Here is a 25,266-nt window from a genome sequence, read left to right on the forward strand (position 1 = left end):
AGGATTGGATTGGTACACACACCCTGCTAATAGCAACAACTATATTAAGTAGATCGCAACAACGCAAAACTGCCCTGCGATACTGCCACAAAGTTTCAATACCCTGAAATATGCCAACTGAGACCGATCACTCAAAGGGAGAACGCAATTCTGCTTTCCGTAAATCGTAAATCTAATAGAAATAGAAAATAAATAATAGAAAGCAAGTCAATACAGTGAGAAACAATACTCACTGTATTGAAAAATACATTATTTGTGATTAAAATCATGGTTGTTGCCAATGTATTAGTGAACCCTACAGATGTATGATTTTACTGCTTTCATGCTACCATTGGCTTCCACATAACTCAAACCCTGATGCAGACTGACTTTCCTTTAGTTTGATCACCAACTAAACAGACAGACAGACAGACATTGGATGTAGGTCAAATGCTGACTCCCTGTCTCTCTTCACCACCCTGTTTTTCACCCCATCCTCTCTCTCTGTGAGTGTATCTCTCTTTCTTCTCGTGATGTGGGAAGCAGTGTCACATTGCAGCAATTAGAATAGGGGAGAAAGCTACCAAGTGTGTGTGTGTGTTTGTGTGTGAGAAAGTGTATTTCAGGGTAACCTTATAGCAGTCATTCAAACCGACTACAAAGAGTCAATGTTACCTGTATGCACACTGAGGACGGAGTGGTGTGTCTTGTGTGTGTGTGTGTGTGTGTGTGTGTGTGTGTGTGTGTGTGTGTGTGTGTGTGTGTGTGTGTGTGTGTGTGTGGAGAGCTCTCAGCGGTAGCTTGTAATATGGTGACAGCTTTGGGACAGGTAGGCAGCTCCAGCAGCTAAACATAGATGAACACAGCTAACTAATGCAGTGTGTGTGTGTGTGTGTGTGTGTGTGTGTGTGTGTGTGTGAGTGTGAGTGTGAGTGTGAGTGTGTGTGTGTGTGTGTGTGTTTTGTGTGTGTGAGTGTGAGTGTGAGTGTGTGTGTGTTTGTGTTTGTGTGTGTGTGTGTGTGCGTGTGTGTGTGTGTGTGTGTGTGTGTGTGTGTGTGTGTGTTTGTCTGTGTGTGTGTGTGTGTGTGTGTGTGTGTGTGTGTGTGTGTGAGTGTGTGTGTAGTGTTGCTGTGTGTCATATGCTGTGTTTTGATCAGATGTGGATCAGACGAGGGATTTTTTTTGCCTCTAAAGCTCGACACTGCATCAACAAACAAACACACCAACAAATGTCCTGCAAGACGGCTGGTAAATAAATGTTTACCTTCCATTCATGACATTTAATGTCAAACTAGGTACGTTTATTGTGAGTTCACGTCATGAACAGATCATATTATCAGCCTTGACTTGTAAAATTTAATTGGCTAGATTTTCTTTTCAAACTGATTTTTCTATTTATTTATTATTCCGTACTGCATACTGGTTTGGCAATTTTGAGCTTAAACTATTCGCTCAAACTAGCAGAGTGTCTGCAAGTTTCATCAGGTTACATTTGAGACCTTGTTAATGCAAGTTAGAATGAAGCAAACACAATGTTATCTCACTGGATACAAGGCCATATACTACTATATGAATTTCACAATAATACAGTATGATTACTGTAAAGACATTTCAAGTCCAGTCTTGTTCATCTTCCTTAGAGGGCAGACTGAATTTTAAGGCCAATTGAAATCTGACTTGGTCTTGTCTTTGTGCAGTCAAAAATTATGAGATTTTGAAATTAATTAATATTTTTATTACTAAACTTTAAAAAAAAAATCATCTTATATTGGAAATGCTCCTTTAGTCTGAGCTAAAGCTGAGCTGGCATGGGCATGAAGGCAGAGTCTCAATAAACTTGTGCAAATAACTATAACTTACAAGCCAAAGACAGACAGCTTTTTGTTGAAAAATGCGGCGAAAATGTCTCCTTTGTAGACACACCATTGGGCTGCTGACTGGCTGCTAGAATCATTATCAGCCTATGAAAGAGCAGTGACATTGCTACTTTATGCTAAAAGAGTGTTCAATTACATGATTTGATTGACCATGTGCAAAGAAGTTCTCTGTCTGAGTAGACAAAAACAAAAACAGCATGTCAACATGCCAACCGGTTAAACAGAGGGTGGCGTCTTCAATCCAAAATTCCATCACATATGAATTTCTCCCTTTTGAGTGCAGGTTTCCATTTTAAAAGGAGAACAGAAAACAGATCTGCATGCTCTTATAAAGTTTAGCCGGACTTTAAAGTGGTTAAGTTACAGAGTAAAACAATCAGTGACTCATTTATCCCCAGATGATATGATATCTGTACTTTGTTTTTGCACCGATGAATAATTCCGATGATTCTAAAATAAAGAACTGACTAAATTTGCTTATTTTTACACTGCACATTACTTCAGATAGAAGTGTTGACATTGCGGAGGAGGAGAAGCAAATTATTCACCGAGTCTATTAAGGCTGCAAAATTGCGTACATCTCCCGGTATGATGAGTGTCTCCTATTTTTAAATCTCACAAGTGATTTTAACACTCAAAACAATACGAAATAATGTTCATTTCCACATCACGTATTTTATTGCAGCAGTCTTAGACGTTTGACAGGAAATAGTCATAATATGCCACAAAATGGCCTTTGGCAGATATTTGAGCCAAGTGAGCACTTAAAATGTTTATTTTAATGCTCAATCAGTCCATTTAAGCCCTGTGTCCAGTATGGTCGGGTTGCCTACAATTAAATGGACTGTGAAGAATCCATTTTGTCTCAGCGTGATTTGGACACACAGTGACAGCGGTTTTACTGAACAGCTGGTGTTTACAGGCCATTCACATGGAAACGTGTTAAAATCTCTCTGGCCTGATAAACTGGCATCAAACTCCAATTCCAGTTAGTACTCCAGCTAATTATAGCAGGATTTGCACACAAAAGCACAAAAGACTGATCTGAAACAAAGTGGAATAAGATCATGAATGAGGCACAAATAATTACACAAACATCAAACTGAATCAGGTTTTTGTTTCGGGGATTCAGACACAAACACACAGACAAGCAGACACACAGGTGGATATGCCGTCAGAGCAACAGACCTTGTGTGCAGACTCGTTAAAATTTACTGTCACTTAAAAAAAAAAAGTGTTAACATCTCACTGGACTAATAAAGTAGCTTTTGGCCCAGTTGGAAATAGTGTGAATCATCAAGCATCCCCGGCTGCCAAACTTATTGCAGGCAAACAAGTGGAAGTTATTCACTGGAGCCACAAAGTCATCTCATCGCAAGATCGTTCTGCTTTTCCACTGAGCTGCCACTAAAAACAATTTGGGGAGATGTTTTGAATGCTGCAGCATTTTGAATGACAGTCTCCTGACAGTTCTGCAGCAAATAGAATAAAGTTCAATATTTAACCGAATTGCAGGAAAAAAAATCATATGAAAAATATTTTTTTTAAAAACAGGCACATTATTGTGTTTTTCACATTTGCTTAAACAGTGGAGAGGCTACAGTGGAGTGCAGCATATACAGACTACAGGCCTCTGGATAAAACTGAGAAATGGTCTGGTGTGTAACAGCCAATTGAAATTCATTCTCTTTAAGTCTGCCTCTCTCTTTGAACAGCCCAAAACACACTAACACACACAAATGAAACACATGACTACACAAACACACCCGCTCACAGACTCTGTCGTAATTTGGCCTTAAGCTTTTTAAATGGGCTTCAGTCTGCACAAAACACCAGATGCTGCAATCTCTCCCACATTCTTGCTTTGGCCTGAGCTACTGTCAAATATAGATGAACAAAGTTTCAATGGGTACAGCAGATGTTTCATTTACCTTCTCTCTGAATGAATAGATGTCTTCTGGTGTTAAAAGCCCCTTGTGTTTATAATCATTATATAATACAGTAAAAAGTAAAGAAAAGCAAGTTTTAATTTAGCCACTAGGTAGGTTGTGTATATCTGTGGTATGTTTTTCATGACCATTTACAATAGGAAAATGCTGTTCAGCACACATAATATAAGATAGCTATGCTATTATCTTTAAAGGAAGTCCTTATAATGATAGTGATTTAAAAAATCACTGGACTCCAGCCTCAAGCATCTGCCTACTTAAGGTGTCCTTAACCCAGACACTGACTGTAGACTGTGCTAAATTGAACTGTGATTATGTTAAGGTTTAGAGCTGCAATATTCAGTGACTTGGATATTCAAATAAATGTAAATAAATACTATCGTATAGTGTCTTATTATATAGTGTTTTATTGGTCTTTATGTGTTCTGTGTCTCACATCCGTGTGCTTGAACATGGCTTTTTTAATTATGTTTGCACAATTTTCACTGCATTGTGTTTGTGGTTTGGCAGGTTAAATGGATGAGGCTCATAGAGAGAGAGCAGTTAAGTCAGTCAACACTGGAGGGAAGTGAAAAAAAAAAAAACTAACAATAAACACCTGCAGTGTTTTTCAGTGTTAAGCAATCTGAATGAGACAAAAAGTCTGTATTATCTTATCTGTAACCGTGAGCGTAGTATTGATCAAAAAGGCTGATTACAGTGTATGTCTGGATCACAAAGTATGCAAGTGAGCATATTCATCAGTCTGAGAGTATGAAGTTAGGTTGGGTGGGATGTCCTCCCTGATGTTTAATAGTTTAATATGTTTTTCCTGTAGTATCTTTAACCCTTTTCCTAATAGACCATTCAGAGCTGGTGAAATTAAAGGACCAGTGTGTAGGATTTTGTGGTATCCAGCAGTGTAGTTGCAACTCCCTCACTTCACCCTCCCTTACTATGACGGCCACGAAATATGTGAAACAATATGAACGGTCCTATCTAGACCTAGCGTTTGGTTCCTCCATTCTGGGCTACTGTAGAAACATGCCACTTTTAACGTGGCGACCCGCAGCATCTATAAATAGAAAAGGCTCATTCTAAGGTAACAAAAACAATTCTTATTTTCAGGTGATTATACACTAATGAAAACATAGTTATGCATATTATATTCCATTTCTCCTAATAGATACTCCTTATTTAACTGCTGTGGATAATGAAAGCACTTTGACTGACAGCTTCTATCAGGACTCTGATCACTCAGGTCCTCCCCCACAGAGAACAGAGTCAGTGCATGATTTGACCACGTCGAACAAACTGTCCATCAATCAAACTGGCCGCTACATTTCCATAATAACTGCAGTTTAACAGAAACCAGTCTGAAGCTGACAACAGACGGTTGCCACGGTGAGGCAAGTTTAACCCCTGGTGGTAAAATAGTCATAATACATTTTCTAGTAATTTCTTAATCTGTATGCATGCTAATGCCTAACCCTAGGGCAACACAAGACTTCACACATTGGAAACGCATGGCTGGAAAATTTTTAGTTTGGTATGGAATGACTGGAGGTACTACAGCCTAATAATAAAGAGAAAAACAAAAAGAGTGATAAAAAAAACTGTTTAAACCTGTAAATGAAAGCTTGAAAACAACCAGAACTTAGGAAGTAAGCTCTCATGAAGTCAGAAATGGTTTTCAACCGTCTTCAACAAGTCTCTGCAGAGGACCTTTATTTTGATTGTCGAGTCAGATGCATCTGCACGCAAAATCACACTTCAAGACTTCATCTAAAAATGATGAAGAACATACACAGACATCAACTGTCTCTCTCTCTCTCTTTTTCACACACACACACACACACACACACACACACACACACACACACACACACACACACACACACACACACACACACACACACACACAGAGTAATACACATGGACCCTCAGCTCCCACTCTTTCTCATTATTTAGTCTTTCTATCCAGAGAGGCTCAACAATAACAAGAGAGGAAATGAGGGTGGTGATGTCACAGGTGATAACACACACACACACACACACACACACACACACACACACACACACACACACGGAAGCCCACTGTCATTTTCTGAGTGAGATGACTGAGGTCGCAAGGGAAATTCAGCACACTGGAGGGTAAATAGCTTTCCGTTGGACTGATCAAGACTCACACATATACACACACAAAACACCCACTAAAGTATGGCACGTCCACACAGTCACACAAAGACATTAACAGCAGTGAGTATACAGGCAATCGAACATGTAAAGGACGTCTCATGTCCAAACACACATTAACAGTATTTGAATATCACATATCTCATTGAACTGTGGCCTAAACACATCACAGTATTGTGATAAAACAGCTGAATTAAAAGGCTGAGTACTATCAGTCTGCATTTTTTTGGCACTAAATAAATGACATTCATACTACAAAATATTATTTTTTACTCACACCAAACTTCCGTAATTTAGTGGTCAGAGATGATACTATGTATCTCAATCAATCACTCCAAATATGCCTAAAATTATTTCAAAACTGATACTGCACAGTCCACTATTGGTCACAACAACAAAAAAATCAATGGCTAGTGCCAAACCAGTCTAGCATCGTCAGGAATTATGTCTATATTGGATGATTGCACATTCCACTTATGCAGGAAGTAGTGAACAACGGCATCAGTCACTTTAGCGAGCGTCCCAAAACATTTTATGTTCAAGTGACAAAGCCTTCTAGAAGCTGTATTAACAAAAAGAGGCCCAAAGGAGGAAGTAGTGCTGGGCAGTATGACCAAAACTTGATATCGCAGTGTTTTTAAGATTCTGGCAGTTTCACAGTGTATCACAGTAGTTTTATAGTGGTTTATTCTACTGTCAGGAGAACATAGAATATAAAAATATCATGTCTATATAATAATAATACATAAAGTAATTTTCATTGTAAACACAGTAAAAACGGAACTTATAAACAAAAAAGAAGCACCAACAACTTTAACATTGCCTCCTTTTCAAAACTAAATATTTTTTATATTTATTTTAATAGTTTTATAAACACAATAAACTGGCATAAAATACTAACTAAAGTTAATAAGTATTCAAGGAGATATTTCTCATATGTTTGTGTGCCGTGATGTTAAAGAGAGTTAATTGCAGGGTCATTAATTGTAAAAAGTTCTAACCGTTGGTAAGAAGAGTACACAATTAATATTGCTCCTCTCTCAATACACGCTACTCAGCTTCCCCCTACTGTAGCACTCTTCACAGCAAAAAATAAATTGCTTCCTGTGGAACAGTTACAGCAGTTGTTTCAGCTACGCACCGATATAGCAGTATATGAAAAATTCATATCATACGGAAAATTAAAACCAGCGCACTGGTTCATCCGGTATATTGCCCAGCGCTCGGAGGAAGTAAGGTGACTATCATAGTGAGAGGTAAGAGGAAGTGAGGGTGGATGGATGAGTCAACAAAGCATCGGAGTCCTTTTTATACGACGCTGGGGACACGTCAAACACAACCATTATATGGAGATGACTGATAAAGCTGAGTTGGCCCAGTAGGTGGTCATTGAGAAAAAATACACTGGTATTAAAAAGCTTTTAAAGAACCTGATTTTGACAAATGGAGCAGGAAACAGTTTTTTTTCTTCATACTTTCACACTCTTTTTCCCTGCCTAGCTGTCAGTGTTGTAATCATGTTTTCGTTCGTCTTTCTGTGCATCTCAATGTAAGTTCGGGGGGAGGGGGGAGGGGGGAGGGGAGGGTTCATGTCATTATCCTGCTCCACACACTAATATTAAGGTCAGAAGAGAGCGATTAAGAAAGTGTGTATGTGGTATATTCACGAGTCATACCACTCCAGTGAGAAGTGTGAAAATGTGTGACCATTCAGGAGTGTATATATATTCTGCAGCCACATCACAGTGTTGAAAAGTGTGATTGATGGGCCTCAAACCATTAACATGTCAAGATGGCTGCTGCTCTACCTCCTGTCCAGAATTATAATTATATTGTATGCATGTGATGCAAAAAATAAATAATAGCCAGTTCTTTATACTTAGTCACTTTTATCATTTAAAGTGGTGAGTCACTTCAAATGTGTTGCTGGTTTGACATTTAATTTGATTTAGGATATGAGAGTTTAAAGAGTAAGCTATTTTGTTGTCGGTTGACTCTTAACTGCGGTGTATAGGCTGATAGCAGCAGCAGCAGCAGATTAAGCCATGTCTTTATTGTCATGTTCCAACAAAGTTAATTTTAAGCCTTTATCAGTGATTCCACAATACAGAAATATAGTAAGAGTCAGTTTTGATGTTAAAAGATTGGCTTCATGCTATATTTATAATATATTATATATATTTATTATATTTTTTCCATCTAAAATTGTCCAATGGACTGCATTTATATAGCAATTTAATCAAAAGTGCTTTACAATTTGCCACTTGACCCAGATTCAATCTGTATGAGCCTTAGTCCACTGACACACAAAAACTTTAGGTTGACAAAACTGTGGAAATGTGAATTACACATTCTGCTCCAGCTATATTAATTTATAAGAGATTCTAGGTAGTTATTGCTAATTCCTGTTACTTCAGGAGTTGCTTTGGATTTCATTGATGCTTGATTCTTTGTTTTTATTGCTATATCAGGGCATTTTCATCTAGAAACACTGGCCTTTTATTATTAATCGAAAATGAATCTCTTTTTAACCTTTCTAGCAATTTTTGACAGGCTTCTCTAAATGAACCGAAGGCTTCCCATGAACTAAAGTCTCTCCGCCTCATTAGTTTTATTCTCATGACATCTATATAATTATAATCTGGGGGTCTAATCTGTTTAATCACACTTCTAAACCGAACTAGATGTCCTAAATCATCCCATGCCAGTACACAGCCTCTCAATCATCGAGATTCCTGCCAAGCCTTCTGAATCAAAAATGGAAACCCAATTATTTAAAGAGTGACACGCATGCTTATGAAATGATTGATAGCAAAGTTGGTTTAACTAATTCCAGCACCGCTGAAATAATAGTAGCTTTGTTTCTTGGACGACAAAACAAAGACACATCCTTTAAAGAGCTGTACATTGTACTTTTAGATGATGAACTAACTAATTTTGTATACAATAAGATCCAGCCTGAGATTGTCATGACAACATGTTCATGTAAATCTAGGAAGACGGTGGTTATGGGAGCAACAAATTCTTATTTCCTCTCCTGATTTTGAATCACAACATGTTTAACAATCATTACCATGAATGAAAATGCACCAAACATGGCCACTTTCAACCAAAATGATGCAGACAAACAAAAATCCTCATGTTGCCTTGGTGCAACCGTCTCAATTTACATACAGTTAGACAACAACTAAATCTAAAAGTTGGATGCCGTTAATTGAACCTTGATATATGGAAAAAGGTTTGCAGTTTGCCACTTTGTAGAGAGTAATAGCTATGGTCAGGTTTGATTCATGGCGTTCACAGTGGATTCCAATTATGACAAGTCACCAGTAAAATCCTTTGTGAGTAACATAAATCCAAGCCGACCACAGCTGTCATTCTTACAGTGCTACAGGGAGTGAATGTTTGAAACTCAGAAGACAAATTATGAGTATCAGTTTAAGGTTGGGATAAGGGAATGCATTTGTAAGTCCAAACAATATATAGTATGTGTGTTTGTGTGTGTGTCTACCTGTTTCAGGTCTAGCGTGATAGTCACATAGTGGTACTCCATTCCATTCTTAATAGAGGGACTTTGCCACCAGCGGTTGGTCCCATCTATGGCATATTCAATGGGATGACGCTCTGTACACACAAACACACACACACACACAGACAAACAGAAAGAGAAAGGAAGACAGAGTGAGAGAAAAATATGTTACTATTCAAAAAATGTTTTCAAATCTAAAAATCCTTTTAGTCTGTAATCCCGTCGTTGATCTAAGGGCAGAATGTTCCTTAACACTGTTTTTCTAAAATTCTGGCATTTCAACCATTCAAGGTCAGATATCAAAAGCACATTTTTCTACCTTGTGAAAGAAAGAATAATACTTTTTCTTTCCATTTCAGGTGTCTGAATCAAAAGAATCTCACCCTATTTACAGAATCTACCTCTGGCCACTGTTACTAGTCCACACAAGAGCTAAAATGGACAGGAGAAACTAATGTATTATATATTAATCCAATTTTCATGCATTTTTCCAGTATATTATGGTATAATAGATGATATCTGCATTGTTTTAACATTCATATATCTAAGGTATGGCTCAAAAATGTTTAGGTGCTGCACATATGCCATATAATGGAAGGGAAAAAACCTGCAGAGGTCACAAAGGTGCAACACTTTTATGTATGCTGTGCATGTGGGATTGTTTAGGTGGTAATATGTGTGTGAAAGAGTTGAGATTTTTCAGGCTGATTTGCAGCTGTCAATCACCAGGCTACTTATGTGTGACATTTCTGTTAAAAACCATGGCAACTATCTTTAGCGAAATAGCAGGAGCTTTGGTAAAGTTCCTTTCCCTCCTCTCTTATATAACAGCATCCTTCCTCTCCTCTCGTTTTTTGGTCTTATTTCCTTCTGAGGCAGATAAAGGAACAGAATACAGATTTCTGACATTGCAAGTAAATAAAGGATGTCCAGAACACTAAAAGCCTGTAAAATATATATATATATACACATATATATATATCATTCAGTCTGTCTGCCAGAAATCAGTCAGTTAATCAGTTAAGTAAGGAATTTTAATAAATTAAACAAGCGAGATATCTGATGACTGACTGGTTACTGGTTACTAGTTTAATGACTGACTGCCTCACCGACTTGTTGGTCATATGACTGGCTGAGCTGTTAACTGCATTGTTGATTGACTGACTGTCTAGTTGGCAGTTGGTTTGAATTGTGATCACAGGCTAATCTTTCATTGTCATCTTGTCATGCTGCAATTGATTCATCCGTTAATTCGGTAATTATCATTTCAGACAAAATGATTGGTTAACATCTGGCCAATTGGGCTCTAATTAACTAATCTAGCATGATTCATTATTGTGATCACTATGCCTATAAGTCTTGTGTGTGTGCATGTGTGTATGTAAGTGTTAAGTGTGAATCTTTCTTACCAACTGGTTTTGTACTCCTTAGGTTGCAGATTCGACACTGAGAGTTTCTAACAGGCTGGCCTGGTACATGTTCCACCAGCTTACAGAACATCTCTGGACCCGATGAACCACAGGTAGCATTAGCTGTTATATCTGCCATGGACGCCAGGTTCAACACAGCAGGGAACAGTCCTGGAAAGAAAACAAACAGGCAATTACAGTAAGAATAATAACAGATAAATTGATGATGAATCATAAACTGCTTTAGGTATTAGTTAGACATATAGATCCAGCAGCTTTTCACTTTCTAGAGTAAACAAAACAAATGTTCAAATGCTTGACACACACAGAAATGTTCAGTTCTTTTAAATCCATTAAATATCACAAAGATGTACCTATTAAGTTGACAATTGAATACACACAGAAATTGCACAAAGTTCAGCTTAATTGCGTAGTAAGACCATCACTAAGCACAGGTTCAAGTCCATTCAGAGCAGTTCAAATGAGGTCAGGCTGCTTTCTTCTTCAAAGCAGAGAAACTGCCTAAAGGCAGTACGGTAGGGGCCATTAGGAACATCCAGCACATCCTGCTTTGCATACAGGTTTTGTATTTCATTCAAATCACTAAAATGTTGTCGCTTTCTCTGTGTAGTCTTGTTCCGAGTGAGCCAGCTAACGCTTGTATGTCCGTTGTACTTAGGTTAAAGTAATGACCATGGAACATGAGGAGGAGGGCAGGGGTTTATACCGTCCAAGTTACTTAATCTGGCTGTATTTTCAGTACAGTCTAATGCAGTTAACATCATTTACCCCCCACAGATAACGAGAGCCGTATTCACTTTATCTTTGGATAAAAGAAGCATACAGAGAACGCTTTTGGCCGTCTATCAACTGTGCAGGGCAGTGTAATGCTACCATATCAAAGGACTATTCATTTGCATTATGTTGCTCAAGCATTTTTTTTTTTTCATTTCCTGTTCATGGATATTTAGCACTGCTGCCAGAGAATGTAAACTTGGAGAAAACATATATTATGGAATCTTTTTCCAGGATATTGTTGGAAGCCATCAGTTTTACTATGCAAACATTACTTTGCATTCCTACATAGAACAAAAAATGTCCTTAAAGACATGAAAGTAGCACATCTGAAATTCTCAAAATCTCCATGAGAGAACAAGTCCATTATAATAAACTACTGGAGCCATGTGACTACAACCAAGGGAAGTGTGCTCTAGTCATGAGGGGCTTACTAAAGCAGCAAAATCAGGGTGAACCTCTTCTCCTACCATCCTGGGAAAAAGAACATGTGTACTGTAATTTTAATCAGCCACAGAGGCTGTATTTGCTATTCGGGTTGCAACTAACGATTATTGGATTTCTCACTTATTTTCTCCATCAATTAATAGTACAATGAAACCATAAAATACTGAAAAAAATACTCATTACAGTTTCCCAAAGTTGATATTTAAATAGCTTGTTTTGTCTTACCAACAGTCCAAAACCAAAAGATGTTCAGTTTACGAGAAGACAAGAAACTAAAACCAGCAAAGTTGTGGAATTTATGCTCAAAAAATGATTTTAACAATCAATTAAAATAGTTGCTACCAATATTTCTGTTTACTATTCGATTAATCATCAAATCCTTGCAGCTCTACTTGCTATAGATTAGAAAATAAATATTTTCCTCTTACTTCCCAATGAAAATGTATTAATAAATAAAGTACACATGTATCATATTGTACTAGGAGCCAGAGAGCTCTAAAGAAAACATCACTATTTACGTCCACATGTCATCACCACACAAATTCACCATGAGACTGTATTTTTTCCAGCGTCTAGGCACGACTCCTCTGTGTTGTTCCCATAGTAAAAGCACATTAGTCTCAGAGTTAATGGCAAGCTTGTCAGACTAAAAGTACTGGAATGCTCAACATACTGCTCACATGGTTCACATTTCCTGTCTGGCAAACACACACAGACCAACACGTGCATGTTACGTCACATATCCTAGTCCAGGTTTAAGGTCACCAGATTTTAGTTAAACAACAAGTGCACTAATATGCAAACATAAACAAAGACACAATTATTGTACATACATAAATGTACAATAACTGTACACAAAGGAGACAGACAGTGAGGGGCATATCATACAGAGGAGAAGCACTTGTGAGAGTGTAGATAGTGTGTATGCCCAGATGTGTCCAGCTGTTTGGCCAGGTGTCAACACTGATGAACTGTGAAGAACATCTGAGAGTCTCTCTCACACATGTGTACACATTCTCACACAAATATTCACAACATATACACACTGAGTCACGCAGTGAAACACACACACACTTCTAAACCACTCAGTAATATCTGAAAATCTACACCACTGAGGGATTCAAGATTTCCATAAGAGTTCTCACAAAGGAAAAGTTCTCACTGAGTAAATTTGACAAAAATTAGTTGCATTTATACTTCTACAATTGTGTACAATACTAATTGACTATAGAGCACATTTACATTCACACACTCCACTAATTAATACTTTAAATATTAACATGTCTAATATTATTTAAAGGCACACTATGCAAGATTTTTACCTTAATATAACAGCTTCAAAGTCATTTCGATGGTAAACGAACTCGTAGTATAGCGAATCAACCCGATAGCAAAGCTGGAGAGGGACGCTGCTGGCGGAACCAGCAATGCAAGTCTGAAAGGTGGCGCCCCGCCAAATCTCGCGAGAATCACAAATTGCTTTACGGCATTCACTCAGACGTTACCTGGTCAGTAGACATCTTCGGAGTCTATCTTTGCCTGTTCGATGTCCGAGCTTCCATCCTACTGAACATGTGTGTTTTCAGTGTGTTTTTGCTATTTTTAACTCTTTTCTTACTACTTTGTTCACGTCGCCTAAATACTTTTTTGGCGTTTTTGAGCACTTTTTATTTTCTGTTTGCGCGGGTCTCCATGGCAACGGGGAGTCACATTGTTTACACCCCAGACCAGAAGATTGCCCTGAGGCACCCGAGCATCCTGATTGGAGAGAGACCCTCCATACCGGAGGCGCTGAGGAGGAGACGGCGAGGCTGCAGAGCGGGGGTTAAACAGAGGATGAAGAAGAGGAGGTTTAAAAACTCTACATCCCTGCAGTCATCACTGGAAAAAAACGTGGCTACACGAGCAGATACCGGACTCCAACGTCACCATGCCCGGCATCCAGACAGTTCGAGCCGACAGGGACACCACCGCGACCGGCAACAAGAAAGGAGGGGGACTGGCCGTGCTCATAAACAACAGGTGGTGTAACCCCGGGCAAGTCCGCGTGAAAGAGCGTGTCTGCGGCCCGGACATCGAGCTCGTCGCGGTCGGACTTCGTCCATATTATCTGCCATGGGAACTTTCCAGTGTTATCGCCATCACTGTTTACATTCGTCCGTCTGGGAAAGCAGAAGCAGCATGAAACGTCATCCACACTGTGACTGCAGGACTACAAACGAAACACCCGGAGGCCTTCATCATCATCACAGGGGACTTCAACCATATTTCTCACTCGTCCACATTCCCAACCTTCCACCAGTTTGTCACATGCACCAGCAGAGACATAAGACCTTGGACCTGCTGTACGCAAATGTGCCTGTTTTTTATATATGTATTTATTTCACTCAAATGTTGCTGTGACAAGTGAATTTCCCCATTGTGGGATTAATAAAGTTATCTATCTATCTATCTATCTATCTATCTATCTATCTATCTATCTATCTATCTATCTATCTATCTATCTATCCATCCATCCATCTATCTATCCATCCATCCATCCATCCATCCATCCATCCATCCATGTACCGGTATACAGGGGGGAGGGGATCAGGCCGTGAGTGCAGAGACGCAGAGCCGTATATAGAGACGGCTCTGGTGAGTGGTATTTACGACAGTTAACGTTAAATACAAGTACTCCGCAGCGACTCCAGGGGTAGCTGTTTGACAAAACCGGAAAACTGCATAGTATGCCTTTAAGGGTCCCTCATATTGCAGAAGCCAGGGAGATTTTGCTCACTATTTCATTTTTACGGCACAACACGACAACTACTGAGTTTCACTACTTTTCAAAATTCACTTATGCCTTGATTCCACCAGGCACAGCTCTATGACATTGTGTCTGCTGTGCTGTTTTGGTCCATCCTCCACATGGCTTCATGCACAAATGTTACCCAACAGACGAGGTTATAGTCACTCATACCACTATAATCACAGTGCTTAATTCCCAACTCTATCTTTAAAAAAAATAGTCTAGGAGAAATTGCTCTTTCTTTCCCTCAGCGTGAACATTATAATGATAATAAGGCTGCTTTTTCTTCATGTATAAATAGTCTTTTCACTTCCATCTTTTCATTGTGGAAGCATTTTTGGATGCCTCAAGATTTTAAGTCTGATATTTGGTCCACATCTCAAAGACTCACTCAGGTCATTGGAGAGAGAGTTGAACTCTTTTCACTGCGCTCTTTTGTTCAGTGTATTCCCAATTTGAATGGTGACAGCAGGCAAAAGATAAAGCTCTAAAAAGAAAGCAACAGCATGTAGGACCCATATATACTGATGCCTACTGGATCTATTCCCCCATGCACCTATTACAAGAGCAAACAAAAAGTGTGCACAACCTTGTTGTCATGTTGTTGTCTGTAACCAGACTTTAGTACAAAACAATATCTTAGTTAAGGCCTTAATACAAGATCAAAATAGGTGCTTTGATGAACATATTTTTCATGGTCTTTCTCCACACCGTTTCTAACTACTGCCTCCTGCTTCTGCCAGGGAATCAAGCCAACATCCTGCTCATTCCTGGGTTCTGATCCACAACCTGGAAGAGTCTCCAACCAGATAATGTGTGTGGGAAATCTTTAATAGTGTCATTTTACCTTGATTTGAGATGGCTAATACTTTAAGCTTCATATCAGTCAAGCGTGTCTGATTTCACGAAGGATTCAAATGGGAACGAAATTTGCTCCAAGTGTATCCATGTTTTAGTTTGCACCAGTTCCATCTCTTTCAACCTCGTTGGGACATTCCGGTATAGCATTAAACTCTTGCTCACATAGCACTCACTCCTATTCCTATATTAATGTAACACATATTTCATTTTCATTTACTGAGACATGTGTTGCATTATCTTAATCTCATGGAGAAGCTGATTGCATGCATATTGTACTTTATATTCTGAATGCACAAAGTTACCCCAACCAGACATTCCAGGTTGCACTTCCCTTTTATGTATAGCCTGATAATCAGACTGAATTGACATTTAATTTCACTGACGTTGTGTTCATATTTGTCTTTTTCTGTTTGGGTGCGGGACTTTTTAGTCATGCTAGAGATATGTCAGTCCACCACTTTGTTCAAGGCTGAAATATCTCAAGTATTAGATGGTTTTCACTTAATTTTGTGCAGAAATTAATGGTGCCCACAGGATGAAGTTTACTGACTTTGATAATCCCCTGACCTTTTGGTTGGCATTTATGGTTTTTAGGACAACCTAAGGATGAATCTCCATAAAATTGAGTACAGACGAATTAATTGTAAGAACCTTTCATGTAGCACTACTCTCAGGTCAAGTTTGTAATTTGTCAAATACTTTGGTTTATGACCAAAAAATAATGGCATCCCATCAGCCTCAGCTGTACTTTGTGTTTAGTGCTAATTACCAAATGCTAATGTGCTAAACTAAGATATTAAACATTATACCTGCTAAATAAGCAAGGTAGCATTGTCATTGCGAGCATGTTAGCATTTAGCTCAAAGCAGTAGAACTCTTAAGGCACGATCACACATGCGTGAAATTAACTCCAGCAAACATTCGTCTCCCGTTCACTTCTATTCCACGCAAACAAAAGTGGAAATAAAACATTTGCTTCATGGGCAAAGTAAATTTGCATTTTTGTTCAACTTTGTTGGATTTGACCGGCAAATTCGAGACTCCACTTGCACTGCCCACATTCAGCACAAGGTAGGAATTTCGCACATGTCTTATTTTGCCCTGACCATCAGTAGTGAATGCATAGTTGTCCTACTGACATCATTTTCTGTCTGCTTTTCAGTTCCCTTGCTTAATATTTGTCATGTCAATCCAAAAACTATTTCAATTTTAAGAGTTATTTCTGCAAGTTGACTTAAAACAACCCGAATAGCTGAATTGAATGTGAATTGCTGACAAAATTGGTGATATGGGCCAAATTTCAGAGATCTAAAAATCAGGCTGCTCAATAGAAAGAGAGCCTAAATTAGGTAGTGTTTCATTCAGACTCAGTTGGCTGTCATAGCAACTTCTTAGCATCAACTTATTTCTTGGGAGAATCTGATGTGTATGACTCTGACTTTGGCTACAGATAACACTTTTTCTCTCTTGCCTTTTATGTTGAACAATAAGGTGAGATAACAGCATAGAAATGGAGAGGGCTGGCTAAAGACAGGGTTCAGATTTCAGATTCACTGAATGACAAGGACACAATGACTGTCTGCCTACGGCTCTGCGGCTGCCGCACACACGCACACACACACACACACACACACACACACACACACACACACACACACACACACCCCTACTCAGGTTCATCACCTTCCATTCTTTTCTCTCTGCTCTGATAACCATGGTAACCTGTATGTCTGTCTGTCTGTCTGTCTGTCTGTCTGTCTGTTGGCCTCTCTATCCCCCGTCTACGCTCTGTTAACCGGATGTCTCAGAGGATTTACTGCCATACAGGCACTCAATTATAATACTGTCAAAATGTATAAGTATACCCAATGACAGCTGGGCAATGTCATTGCCAAATAACTTGTTTCAACACCTCAACACTGTTTACAATGCAACACCTTTTAGAAAGGTGGGCGATATATTTACAGACAGTGAAATTATATATATATAATAGTGGCTGTTGGGTCATCACATCTTTCTTGAATGTTCTTGCATGTATCTTCTGAAAATTGTCACATTGTATTATAATTAAATAATTAAAAGTATACATCAATATAAAGATATCTGAGGGGAAGAAAATGCTAAATTTGAGTTTGTTAAACATCAACCAGCTTGAAGGTTCAACCTTGACCTTGTCACAAGATTTGTCTAGAGCTTTCAGCCACATTTTGTGGCCTTCATCAGCACATGGACTTCCTCAAAAACGTGAATCTTGTGATAAGACTTTTGTTTATTTATTTATTGGTCAAAATATAAACTTCTATTTTGAGTTGCTTCGATACCGATACCAGTATCGGAAAATCCTCTGATACTGTCTAAAATGCAGTATCGGATATTGTCAAGTATGTGTGTCTGTGCATAGATCCGATACTGCGTAATTTATTAGCCCCGCAACATGACCCTGCTACTTCTACGTATTTCCCAGGATAGCAAAGTCATGACCTGCCCTGCTCTGAGTCACGCAGAGGGTTTAATCCAGCCAAGCCACAAAACAATAGCAATCATACAGGCTTAGTAGTAACCACTTATTATATATCTATTTTTTAATGTACACATGTCGGATCGGTACTCGTCTAAGAAGGGAAAAAAACATCTTTGCTATTGTCTGTTAAAATAAAAATGTTAAATATTTTGTCTTGTCTTTTACTGCAAACCAAATCTGCCTATGGGTACAAACAAAGTAACCTGAACTTGAACCCCCATCTGTGTGCATGTCCATGTGACGTGCAACACAAATCTCTATATCAAATCCATAAGTTCACAGTGTAAAGTATCTATTAACCCTTTGCCCCTTCCGAATGTCTTAAGAACAATGTTGTGCATTAGAGGGGAGTAATACAACATTCAACAATACACAGTGAGCCTGACTTGAATTGGAACCAGTTCCATATCTATTTAACCAGGGATTTGTTTAAAAAAAGTAACACACGCTTTTCAATTGTAGTTATTGTATTCAAAAAGCACCCTGCACTTCCATCTATATCACAGGTTACACATGCACTACACACACAAAAAATTATGATATTGAAACTTGCTTCTCATCACTGTGGTAAATGTGGTAAGAAGGAAAATAAGATATCAATATGGAAGTTAAATCTTCACTTAAGGAGAAAATGTCCAGATGTGACTGGATTTCCACAATATTCAGGATGGCAGCATATTCTTTTTATCGTATAAAGGCTTCTTATTGCATTATGAATAAAACTTTATTTGCTTTTTCTGTCATGGTAGACGATGACTCTGCACTGCTTTCCCTGCTGTGTGTGTGTGTGTGTGTGTGTGTGTGTGTGTGTGTGTGTGCTTATGTGTGTGTGTGATGGATGTGTTATTGTTGAGTTTTGAGGCTAGATGTATGCTTGATGGAATAAGAAGAAGGTTGAAAAAGACAGGATCATCTCTCTCTGTATCTCTCTCTGCATCTCTCTCTCCCTCCATCCCAAGTAGTTGGGAGGTGTGTGTGAGAGAGAGAGAGAGAGAGAGAGAGAGAGAGAGAGAGAGAAAAAAGATAGAAAGATTGATGGAGATGGATGGAGGGATTCCTAGAGAAAGATAGAGTGTTGTTTAAAAGGGTCAGGGCCAGGAGAGGAATGAGGGATGAGACTGCGATAATCCTGTATACTTTCTCTCACTCACACAAACAAAGCCTTTACATACAGATATCTACATACAGAAGTGTGTGTGTGCATCACAAAACAGTACGCAAAATAGTGACACACACACACACACACACACACACACACACACACACACACACACACACAGGACCGGCCCGTGCAAAATCACAAATAGGTTATAGACAATCTACCGTGTAGACACACACATACATGCCCGAATGAATGCGATACACATGCACACCTCAGACTCAAATTAATTTCCAGCCTAATACATCACATTTCATAGAACCGGATTTACACCAACAAACAAAACACTAATCAGTCCCGGACTCATCCTCAGCTTTGTGAGGGTCTCTCCTAGAAAACTAATCTGCTTTGTTAGCTCAGATGTGCTCTAAACACCTGAAATATGATTTCTCTTCTACCTCTGAGTTTTTCGCAAACAAGGCAGTCCAGGGAATGGGATTTTTAACAGTTTAACAAGGACAGAAGAAGTCGACGCATGTCCAAAGTTGTGAAAATTATACTCGGAATGTCTTTGTGCAAGTGAAACCGACAGAGGTTGTGTCTACTCTCACACTCTCCAGATCATGACTTAATAATTTTGTTTATAATCAGCAGATATCAAACTTGTAATGGCAATTAAAGAACAAAAATAGTTTTCATGACAATTTGTCAGCCTCTGTGTGACCATGATCGGAGTAAAATATCGTCAATAATCCAACTTAGATTCTCACTCAGACAAAACAATCTTTGGTTTCCACTTTGGCTGCACTATAGCAAGCAAAACCAGGCAACATTAATGGGGGCAAAAGTTATGAATTAAACACACACACACGCAAATAAAGTCCCATTATCAAGAAGTTGAGTTGTGATGTCGAGAATATGACCCACCATCACCAATCATAGATATGGAGGCTTTTGGCGACTGCAATATTATTTTTGTTTTTATCAAGCAGTCTTGAGATCAGAACATAATTACCTTGTTATCTTGAAACATCAAACTTTGTTTTCTTGTAACAATTAGATAAAGAAAAAAAACTCAACTACTGTAAAACAGCAAATGATGAAATAATTTTCCGGCTCAAGATAGATAAGACATTGAGATAACACAGTGCAAATAGAAGTATTCCCCCGATAAAGAGCTTAATTATTAAGTATGGCATCAGCACAACAGTCTAAGACCTTACTAAAATGAATTTACTATAAAAGGTATTTAATGACATGATCACAAGAAAACAATGTTTTGTTATTGTTCGGCAGAGATAATCAAATCATCGTATAAGAAGTTTAATTTAATAAATTTGGTTAATGAGATAATTCATCGTGTGTCAGCTCTTTGTCTGAATAATGTAATTTATGCAAAACTTCAATTGTCATCCTAACATTCACAGAATTAGAATTTAATCCGAGAAACAGTAGACAGATAGATATTCTTGAACAACTCCAATGACAAAATGACAAAAGTCTTTAAGTTAAGAATTACTTCTTGAATTGGATGAAATGAAAGGGAAATGAACCAAGGCACGACTACTAGCATCACTTTATAAATATCCTGAATGAAAAGTTTAAATATAGCATGCAATCATTCTTCATCTTAATCAAATCACACGCAAAGACTCACACACACACACACACACACACACACACACACACACACACACACACACACACCTCGCTGTCGACCTGTCCTGGCTGCTGCACTTCATAACATTTATTGATGACTTAAGTTCGGCAAAGCTCACATCTAACAAAAAGGTTTAATATTAGCACACACACATATTATGACAGTGTTCCCTGGTTGCTGCATGTTGTTTCTATGGTAACATAGTTCGTACTGACATAGTGGATAAATGGATGACTTTTCTAATAGATGGTAAATTACATTTGCTGAACAACCGGCTCTGTTTTTTTCTGTTATTCTCTGTCTTGGCACCCATACAAACTGTCATAATATCATTTATGTCACAGAATTTGTAAATGGTGCTAGAACAGTTTTTCTTGTGTTAGTTTTTCTTTTTTGAAACATTCATCCATAGTGGAACTTTGCAGTATTTGTGGTATTTGCGATATCTCTGTCAAAAATAATTTAGAGGAACCGTTTTAGTCGCTAAAGGTTTGTATAAATCCAGTTAAATTAAATTAAAACCAGTTTCTGACATACCAGAAATTATTTGGGCACCATATATCAACTAGTTTAAGAGTCTACAGCCATGCTGGTGGCTCTGTAAGGCTGTTCTTAAAAACAGTGGTGCTTTGAGCTAAATGCTAATATTCACATTTCTCATTCACAATGAAAAAGCTAATTTTTAGCGGGTATAATGTTTACCATGTTGCTAATATTTGCTAATTGGCACTAAACACAAGGTAAAGCTGAGCGGATGGGAATGTCATTACTTTTGCAGGAATCTGGTCATACACCAAGGTACTGGCAAATTCAAATTTTGTTCTGCTGATGGCACTAGATGGAAAGTTCAAGGGATCAATATCAATGTATGTACACATTTCATGTTAATCCATCCAAAATTTCTTATGTTTCACTCAAAACAAAATATAAAACTCCCCAACTAGCCTACATTGCTATATCTTGAGCCATGTCAGAACAGACCTACTATTCATCAGTTCAATTCAACACTTAGTCTTTACATTTGTAGCTATACGAGAAGCAGTTAGACATTTTGAGTGATATTTCAGACTTTATAAAGACTTTCTCTGTCATAATGAGTTTCATTAATTGACACCCTTGAGTGGGCTTTGAAAATGGGTTGAAAATTGCTGAAGGGTTTAGGCTGCAAGTGTTAACATTATTTCAAAAAATATTACCCTGAAATTTCATGCTGAGAAAATGATGTGGTCAGAGTGATGCTGGTAGTGACTCTAAGTGTCTATGCTTACAGCTTCAGTAATGACACTGAAATATTGCCAGCATTTTGGGAAGGTGTACAGTCACTGGACTCCCACAAAAATATAATAAAAAATCACTAAAAGAGCCTCTTTATGTGTCACTCTCTCACTGTCTCCTTAAGCGTCACAATATTAAATTTCAAGCTAAATTTAAACAGAAGAGTGTCATTAGCTAGTGTCAAGAGACAAAGATGAGGAATTGTCATTGTACAATACCTGTACATATAAAATAAATCTCTTGGTTTGCCTTTGACTCACTTTCTCTGTGTCTGCCTTTCCCCTGCTGTTCTCCTCAATATTATCTCTCCACACCATAGCTGTATATAAATATGTACTTTTAGTTTTCTTGTTATTACTTGTGCGGTGCGATAAGACTTAGAAAATATACGTTAATCTATACTTTTGTTTCCCTGCCAGTATCTGTGGCTCTACATCTGTTGGCCGCTCTTCTGTCGACCTCCAGGGGTTTCAGGGAAAGCTGTAATGAAAACTAAGTCAACATCCTGCTCTCACAAGGACTTCCTGCCCCGGGAGAGAGAGAGAGAGTGTGTGTGTGTGTGTGTGTGTGTGTGTGTGTGTGTGTGTGTGTGTGTGTGTGTGTGTGTGTGTGTGTGTGTATACCCATCAGCAATGAAGCTCCAAAGGAAAATGCAAGCAGTCAGCCACCCTGCCTTGAAAGACAGCAATGAATGACTTATTATACTAAGAAAATAAAGACAGAGAGAGAAGGAAAGAGAATGTGGGATGCTCAGAAGGGTAGAAAGGGTCAAGACATCGCCCCATCTCACTTTGCATGTCTCGCTTTCTATTAAATTTCATTTCATGGACTTGGCATGACAAGATCTCCCGTTCTCTCCCGTTATTGCTCAATACCATCCTCTGCTACTGGGCTGATCTTGAAACTGCTGTGATAATAATGCAATGAAGACAGAACAAGACATGCACATTAGAGCCAAACTATACCAATTACAATTATTTTTCATACTACCATACTGTATACTTTTTTCAAGTTTCTCCTTGTAATTGCAATTGCACCCCCATTTCGTGAAATTGAAACCAAACCAAATGTTGTCCTTTTCCAGATGGCCACACACTCATCACAGAAAAGGAAGAGACATGTGGGCTCAACTGTGTGTGTGTGTGTGTGTGTGTGTGTGTGTGTGTGTGTGTGTGTGTGTGTGTGTGTGTGTGTCTGTATGGTTTTGATTTTTTTTTTTAAATGCTGTCCTCTCCCAGACGGTCATAAACTCAGACTAAACAGGAAAACCACAAGATTATAGACAGTTAATCCACTATTTACACACACATACACACAAAGTCACTAAAACAAGCATGTCTGCTGGAGGCCATGGTGATCACTGTGCTCCAGACTTGGGGGTGTCTTAGTCTAAACAGTCTCCCAGGAGGCCCCCTGGTTCTCTCTTTAATTAATTTTGCAGACTTAAATTTAGGGTGAATTACAATATATACCCTCTAATAGTGCAGAAACATAAAGGGCTTTGACAACATAATATTAAATTTACATTCTCTAGTAAACAGTATTTCATTTCAAAATCAAACCTTTTTATTTGACAACTGTCGTGTCACACTCCCCTAGTAACTTACTCTGCATTTATGCTAGTTATCAAAGATAAGTAATATTTTAAACAACTTAATTTTACACAAAATTAAAAATTTCTGCCACAAACGTCAGTTACGTCAGCTCGGCAGTTTGTTGGCAGACTTTACAGATGCAGCTAGCTAATTAACACTATTTTTATGATTGATTAGAAGTTGAAATAATGATATTTCCGGCTGATTTGTTTGAAAAATAAGAACCATGTAAACAATTGTGAAGCTGTGAAAACAGTACTGGATAAAACACAACAAATTCCACAATACTGATTACAAATTTTAAAAAAAGATGATACCATAAGTTACCCAAGATATTGTAAGTACAGTAACAAGAGAGCTGGATTCACAAAAGTATAGACTAACTGTCCAATGAGTTACATTGTTAAATTACGGAACAGCAAGTCCCCTTAGGAAGAACTACGCAGTCATTGATCTGGTAAACCTATACAATGAATCCACAGACTAATAAACAATAAACAGCAGGTCTATGAAGATATTTCGCAAGACAGTTAAATCGCGATACAAATATGTGACGATTCAAATCAGTGAGATGAAAAATGAATTATGATCCTCTTTTTAAACAGCAGGGGGCACTATCTGCTTTTGGCTTTTCTTGTTTGTTGTCCTAAGTTATTTGCGTTAGTAGCTGTATCAAGGCGCAAAGACATCAGTATCACTTTTACAAAAAAAGAAATGCATTTTTTATTTCTATCTCAGATATCTCAAAATTCTACCGTATGCGAAAAAATATATTTTGTAGATTTTTGTCTGAGAAATAAAGGATTGGAAAGGAACTAATTGTAGCTAAACTGTAGTAGTGGTTGCTACAAGCAACAGGTTGTTTAGCTGAAACAAACTACTGATATTACAATTATACAAGAATACAAATGTCTTTGCTTTTAATGTAGCCACATTTGGAAGCGTGACAAGTCACAAAAAGGTGATCTTTCTAGTTAGTATATTGAATTAATGTTCAACTTTTACCAGAGAAAAGACTCTGGCCAACAGGTTTGCCAGCTGATGTTGGAAAATCTTCACCAAATACACTAAGAAGGTAAAAACCCACTACCCTAGATACCCTAGACTGCTAATACTACTGTAGCAACTTGGACCGGTCACTGCTACCACTTGGAAATTTTGGGTGCTAACCTTAGCCAGGTTGCCTTATAGCAGATGAGCACACAGTTCAATCCAATGTTGCATTTTTGGTTTTGTAAATAGAAAATAAAGTATATAAAATATGACAACGCTCTTTAAAGTCTAGAGAGCCTGAGCAATATGTC

At 38.2% G+C, this 25,266-nt stretch overlaps 1 protein-coding gene across 7 annotated transcripts in view; it reads right to left on the reverse strand.

Moving 5' to 3' along the window:
• The window catches only part of lama2 (laminin, alpha 2), a 178,427-nt gene that overhangs the window by 131,140 nt on the left and 22,021 nt on the right, over positions 1 to 25,266 (reverse strand). For all 7 annotated transcript variants that reach the window (XM_051410101.1, XM_051410100.1, XM_051410099.1 and 4 more), the window contains exons 2-3: positions 10,919 to 11,089; positions 9,492 to 9,604 (exon numbers count right to left, since the gene is read on the reverse strand). In XM_051410101.1, coding sequence (XP_051266061.1) covers positions 9,492 to 9,604; positions 10,919 to 11,089 — 284 coding nt within the window. The remainder of the gene's footprint in view (positions 1 to 9,491; positions 9,605 to 10,918; positions 11,090 to 25,266) is intronic.

Source organism: Dicentrarchus labrax, unplaced genomic scaffold (assembly GCF_905237075.1).
Source record: "Dicentrarchus labrax unplaced genomic scaffold, dlabrax2021, whole genome shotgun sequence".
NCBI classification, from domain to species: domain Eukaryota; kingdom Metazoa; phylum Chordata; class Actinopteri; family Moronidae; genus Dicentrarchus; species Dicentrarchus labrax.